Source organism: Bicyclus anynana, chromosome 13 (assembly GCF_947172395.1).
Source record: "Bicyclus anynana chromosome 13, ilBicAnyn1.1, whole genome shotgun sequence".
In the NCBI taxonomy this organism is placed as follows: Eukaryota; Metazoa; Arthropoda; class Insecta; order Lepidoptera; family Nymphalidae; genus Bicyclus; species Bicyclus anynana.
This window is the reverse complement of record NC_069095.1, coordinates 2918880-2925591: the sequence shown is the minus strand read 5'-3', so window position 1 is coordinate 2925591 and position 6712 is coordinate 2918880. Positions and strand designations below refer to the sequence as shown.

General features: G+C 33.1%; 1 protein-coding gene across 1 annotated transcript; it reads right to left on the bottom strand.

Moving 5' to 3' along the window:
• Nucleotides 1-3446: 3446 nt before the first annotated feature.
• Nucleotides 3447-6383, bottom strand: LOC128198659 (uncharacterized). Its single transcript, XM_052885027.1, has one exon. The coding sequence runs from the start codon at nt 5906-5908 to the stop codon at nt 5174-5176; it is 735 nt and encodes a 244-aa protein (XP_052740987.1). The 5' UTR covers nt 5909-6383; the 3' UTR covers nt 3447-5173.
• Between the last annotated feature and the right edge of the window lie 329 nt (nt 6384-6712).

Genomic DNA, 6712 nt, shown 5'->3' with positions numbered 1-6712 from the left:
AATCAACAAACGTTATTCATAACCATAGGTAGGTAGGAAGTATAAACCCGACCGTAATATCATACGTCGTTAACCCAATACAAGGAGCATACCGAGAGACTTGTGTAATTATTTTGATCTGCAAATCATCCTTCAAATTGACGACTATAATAATTAAACGTTGAAGGAAGGATTATCTCCCCGAAGCTTCTCTTCATTTGTTACTCCTCTGACAAGTTAAATCGCTACATGGGGGTGGTAGTCAGTATTCATAAGACACCTTCCTTGGTTCCTTACAGACATTTCATTATTACCCTGTTTAATAGAGCTGAGAGTGATTACAAGTGGCCGTAATATTACTCAGATATACATTGAAGTTTAGTTGAACTATTCAAAGGTAATCAAATGTTAGTTCAATCAAATGGAATGAATTAACAGTTGATTACCTTTGATTTAAATTGATGGAATTTGTATGATCTTTCAGCTATTGTACTGTTTAATTTTTGTATTCAAGAAAATGTTACCCATGGTACGGTGGTATGGTGGTTTTAAATAAGTAAAAGAATTTTTTTTAAAATTTAATGATACGTAATCCACGTTACATTAAATTTCAAAAAAATGTTGTACTTATCAAAATCGAAAGGCAAATTAAAATAAAGTGAATTTTTCATTTGTTTTTTGTTTGTTACGATGTTCTGCATGATATAATTAAAAACCAGTGAAATAGAAAAGTTCAATAAATTGAAAAATAATTATAAAGTCAATAATCACACATCACACTATCACATCACATCACACTAATATTACAAAGGCGAAAGTTTGTGTGTAAGTGTGTAACTATGTTTGTTCCTCTTTTACGCTGCGGCTACTGAAGCGATTTGGTTAAAATTTAGAATGTAAATAGATTTTACTCTGGATTAACACATAGGCTACCTTTCATCCCGGAAAAATCAATGGTCCCCGCGGGATTTGTGAAAAACTGAATTCCACGCGGACGAAGTCACGGGCGTCCACTAGTATGTCATAGTTTGTTTAAAAAAATATTCGTCTACGTTTTGCACTAATTTGTTATCACTATTTACATCACATTATCCTAATAATTATAAAAATCGAATCGAAAATCAACAAAAAATCTTTATCAGCAGCATAATTCCATTTTGGGTCACAAGTTATGGTTCCTCTAATACTAGAAAAGGTAACATAGAGTTCAGACCCACATCACAACATAGACGAAATATAGACGAAATGTAGACGAAATCAGCCCTGTCTACGTTTTACTAACTCTACACGTGCACTTGTGCTGTAGTCTTTCAAGTCATGACCCGCGAAGTACTCCACATGGCGGTTAGGGTGCTATTAAAATGTAATTTTCATGTACTCTTATAACTTGTGAAACTAGTTTACTTTTATAATACACTAGAACGTTTGACGTGCTAAATATGTAGACTTTAAATAACATTGTTTAGGCTTCTTGTTTATTTTTATTTGGTTTGAGAAATGTTTTAATGTATTATTTTTATTGGCCTGCCGCCTTATATACATAATACACTTATAGGTAAATTACAGGAAACCTTGTTTTTATTTTCGTTTTTTTTTCTTAACAATTATTAAACATATCTATACTCTCGCCAAACTGTACAGATTGTTGGCGAGTTGACGCTCGCCAACAATCTGTACAGTTAATTATTATTTAAAAGTAATAGCTAAATCTAATTTTAATAAGATACTTAAAACTAAGGTAATTTAATATTTTAAAAGGAAAAATAAAATAAATTAATTTAATTACTGTGCAAGTTATCTTTAACTCCTAAGCCTCAATAGCTCAACGGTAAGAGCGGTCGGACTCATCACCGAAGGGTGGTAGTTCGATCCCCGCCCCGTTGGTCTATTGTCGTACCCACTCCTAGCACAGTCTTTCCCGACTAGTTGGAGGGGAATGGGAATATTGGTCATATTATAAAAAATATGGCAAAATATTCTTTTAAAAAAAAAAAAAAAAAACTAACGTATAAATCATTCAATATTGTGCCTACTGACTTGCATATTATAATAAAACTTATTCATCAAAACTAATGGTAAGTTTTGTTAAATACTATTAAATTTAGGATTTTATAAATATTTAACGAATCAAATAAGCCTGAAAATTATATAAAAAATAAAATAAAATAAAATAAAATAAAATAAGCCTTTATTACTGCCGGTATTTAAGATTTACATTTTAAAGTATATACATAATTCTTATTAATTAGCAGCTTGTCCTTCGACATAGGCCTCCCCTAACGATCTCCACTTTTCTCTGTCCTTCGCCATTCTCATCCATTCAGGACCGGCGACCTTTTTAAAATCATCCTCCCAACGTTTCACCTGTCTTCCTTTATTCCTCTTACCATCCCTTGGATACCATTCTGAAATTGTTTTTGTCCATTTCTCGCCCTTTTCCCGTATCATGTGTCCTGTCCACTGCCATTTTAGTGTTTTGTATACTTTTTCCACATTCTTAAATTTAGTAGTCTTTTTAATTTTTGTTAACTTTACTCTATCTTTTCTCCTAACTCCAGTTACACTTCTTTCTATTCCGTTTTGACATATATTTATTTTATTTATTAATTTTTCTGTTAATGCCCATGTTTGGCAGCCATACGTTAAACATGGCAAAATGCATGTGTTGTATATTTTCCTTTTCTCCTTAATTGGCATATCTATATTTTTCATTATTTCACTAAGGGACCAGTATCTTTTCCACGTGTTAGATACTCTTCTGTCAATTTCTTTTTTCATTGTATCGTTTATGGATATTAGTTGTCCAAGATAAACGTACTCTTCTACATATTCAATGTTTTCCATGTTTACTTCTATATTATATGTCTTTGGGCCATTAGTCATAATTTTTGTCTTAGTTGTGTTCATTGAGAGCCCTGCTATCGCACTCTGGATTGATAATTGTTGAAGCATTTGCTGTAACTTTATGGGACATTCAGAAAATATAATTAGATCGTCTGCGAAACGTAGATGGTTTAGATTTTCTCCGTTTATGTTGAGTCCATTTTTGTCCCAGTCCAGGTTCCTGAATATCATTTCCAGGGCTGCTGAAAACAACTTGGGTGAGATCGGGTCTCCCTGTCGAACGCCTCTCTGTATAGGAAACGCTTCCCCCGTTGTTTCCAGCCTGACTTGAGCTGTACTTTTCGAGTATATCTTCTTTAATAGTCGAATATATTTTTGTTCAATACCCTGGCTACGCATTGCCTCCCATATATATTCATGTTCCAAGGAATCAAAGGCTTTATTATAATCAACAAATCCTGGGTAATAAATTTTATTGTATTCATTATATTTTTGTAATGTTTGTCTCAGAACATGTATATGATCTATAGTTGAATATTTGGCACGGAAACCTGCCTGCTCTTTTGGCTGGTTTTCGTCAAGTGTAAGTGTAATTCGGGACAATTATTTTTGAAAAAACCTTATATACATTCGACATCAAACTAATTGGTCGGTAGTTTCCAATTTCTCCCTTATCGCCTTTCTTATGCAACAATGTAATTATCGACTTAGTCCAGTCTGTAGGAATATTTTCAGTTTCAATAATTTCATTGAATACATTGGTTAATAGAGGAGCAATTACCTGTATGGTAGATTTTAGAAGTTCATTTGTTATTTGATCAGTTCCAGTTGCCTTATCTCTCTTCTGAGTATTAATTGCTTTTATAGTTTCTTCCGTTAGAATTTTAGGTATTGGCTCAGGTTCCAAGGATCTTTCGTTTATCTCAACTGTTTGGTTTCTGCTTTGGTATAGCTTCCGGTAGAAGTCTGTAGCTAATTTAAGTATTTCTGGTCTTTTATTTGTATGGTTCCCATCTTTAGTCTTCATCTTTAGCATCCAATCTTTTTTATGATTTAGTTCTTTAATCGCCTTTTTGATACCACCAGTTCGTTCAATATGTTTCTTCAATGTGTTTTGCCTCTTTAGTTTCTTATCTTTCCTAATGCTTTCATTTATCTTTTTACTGATTTCAGTTATTTTAGACCGATTTGATTTTTTATCTTTTTTATTAAAAAGTTCTTTTCGTTCTTGTAACAGCTGTAGTGTTTTGTTAGAAATTTCCGTTTTACATTTTGCATTTACTTTCTTTGTTTCTGTTTTTAATAAATTTATAACATGTTCGTACTTAGCTTGAAGAGGCATCGTTGTAAAGTTACTTTCGTCAATTAGTTTCTGTAAGTTAGTACTAAGTTGATTGTTGTTTCCGGTGCAAACAATGGCAGATTTATCATTATGCAATCTTCTAGCTGTTTTTATAGGTGTGCCTGTTAATTTTGCACGTACCATTCTATGGTCAGAATAAAAATTTAAATTGTGAATGATTGATATATCCTGAAAAGTCTTAAATTTATTGGACATAATAAAATCAATTTCGTTTTTATGTAATCCATTTGGTGAAATCCAAGTCCACCTCCTTGATTTCTTTTTCTTGAAGAAACTATTGAGAATTCTAAGTTTGTTTTCCATTGCAAATGTTATCAATATGTCTCCGTTTTTTGTTCTTTTACCTTGTCCGTATTTTCCAATTGTATATTCTTCTCCACTATTATTACATTTCCCAATCTGTCCATTAAAATCACCCATTACTATAAGATTCTTATGTGAATATTGTACAGCTATTCTTAAGTCTTCATAGAATTTTTCAATTTTCTCAACATTATCTATCTTTTCTGCTTCAGTTGGTGAGTACGCTTGAATGATGGTCCATTTTTCTGCTTTGTTCAAGGGTAACGTTATATTCAGAACAGCTATTCTTTCGGAGATCCCTTTAAATTCTTCAATATTATGTGCAAGTCTCTTTTTGACTAGAAATCCTACACCATACAAACCTGGTGTCTCGCCTTTATATTGCAATATGTAGTTACCGTGGTCTTCTATACCTTCTCCAAATTTTCTCATTTCACTGATACCTATTATGTCCCATTTAATTTCAGCAATGGCTAGATCCAGTTCTAGAAGTTTTTCAGCAGTTCGTAACGATCTTGCATTAAAGGTAGCTATAAATATATCTGTGGTACATTTTTTTATACTTAGGGGGTCTTGGTCATTTTCCCCCACGATGACCAATCGGCTTGGGGGAGGATGTTTTATTGTTTGGTTGTTATTATTCTTTATATTTGTTTTTTGATTCCGGTCGTCGGTATTTCGTTGCTATTGTTTTTTTGTTAGAGGGCTGGTTGAGAGAGAGTTTGATCGAACTCTCATTAGATCAAATGCATTTGTTCGGCTATTCTTAGAGGAGTGAAATGTCTGTTGCTTTTTTGGATGTAAATCTGTTTGCGGGGATGTAGATATTTCTCTCTTCCTCCTATCTTTCGCAACTGTTTTTTCCTTCACAACAAGCTTATCATATTTTATGTAGGCAAAATTTCCTTTTTTCCTTTCTTCAATTAATTTAGGTTGTAGAGCCTTCCTCTTCTCTAAGGTCTCCTTTGAGAAGTCTTCGGTTATATATAATTCTTTGAGTTTTTTTTTATTTTTCATAATGTCACTCTTTTTCCACCCGCTTACTAGGGAAATAAGCGTAGGTCTTGGTCTCTCACCATTAATATTGTTGCCAATGCGATGGATTTTATTTATTTCAAATTCCTCTAAGGTTATTTGCAGTTCGTTAAAAAAACACTTTTTCACACTTTGAAATAAATCCAATGTAGACTTCTCTTCTTCTCTTAACCCATGAATTATAATATTATTGCTTTTCTTTTCTCTCTCCAGATACTCCACTTTTTTTTCCAAGTTCTCAATTTTAAGTTTTAAATTTTTATTTTCTTCCAGGACAGGTTTTAATTTTTCATCAATTTTATCCATGATTTTGTTAGTTAATTCCACCGTTTGATTTTGCATTTCGTTCATTTTATCAAATAATAATTGAAATTGTTCTTCCATTTTTATTTATAACTTGTAAGTATGAAGTCAAGTATAAATACAGTGTGTATAACCAACCTTATACCAAAAGACAGGAATCCAAGTCCGAAATTGTCTATGGACTAGTTATAATATTTGTAAGTTGGCAATACTTTCTTGTTCTGACCTCTGACTTTTGACAGTTGACAGGACCAATCAGCTGTTTTGTTATTGTTTGTGTTGGTCGGCGTTTAGGTCGATAATTACCAATTTATAGTTATTTAAACACGTTTGTTTAGTTAACGGTTCGCGTTGAAAAAAGTCACAAAGTTTTCGTCACTAATTTAACTAGAAGATTGTTATAGATTCAACGTAAAATCACTGTAAAAGCGTGGCACTGTTCCGTATTACTGTAAGTCACTGTTTTTTTGTTGATTTAGTGAGTTTAACACGTAATTTAACTTTAATTATTCGGGAGCACTGAAAAACTTGTGTTTACACTGTGAATCCGGAACCGGAAGCTCGAAAAATTATATAATTATATACAATTTCAGGTCAATTTTCAAAAACGTGATAGATTAACATTGTTCGGAACCCTCGTCATGCCAGTTCAACTCGCACTTGTCCGGTTCTTCAAAGATCATTATCAGATGTTTATTATAATATCTGGGACCGACGGGTTAGCGTTATTTTTGAGGCACGGGGATATACCACTATAGCTTGGTAACTTTGTTCGTAACACTCCCGATGCGGGAGCGGGGCGTGTAGCGATGAATGAAAAACCCACGACTGATGCATCTCACTTCCCCGCAAGCTCGATTTCACACCCGCGCAGTCTTTTCCCCC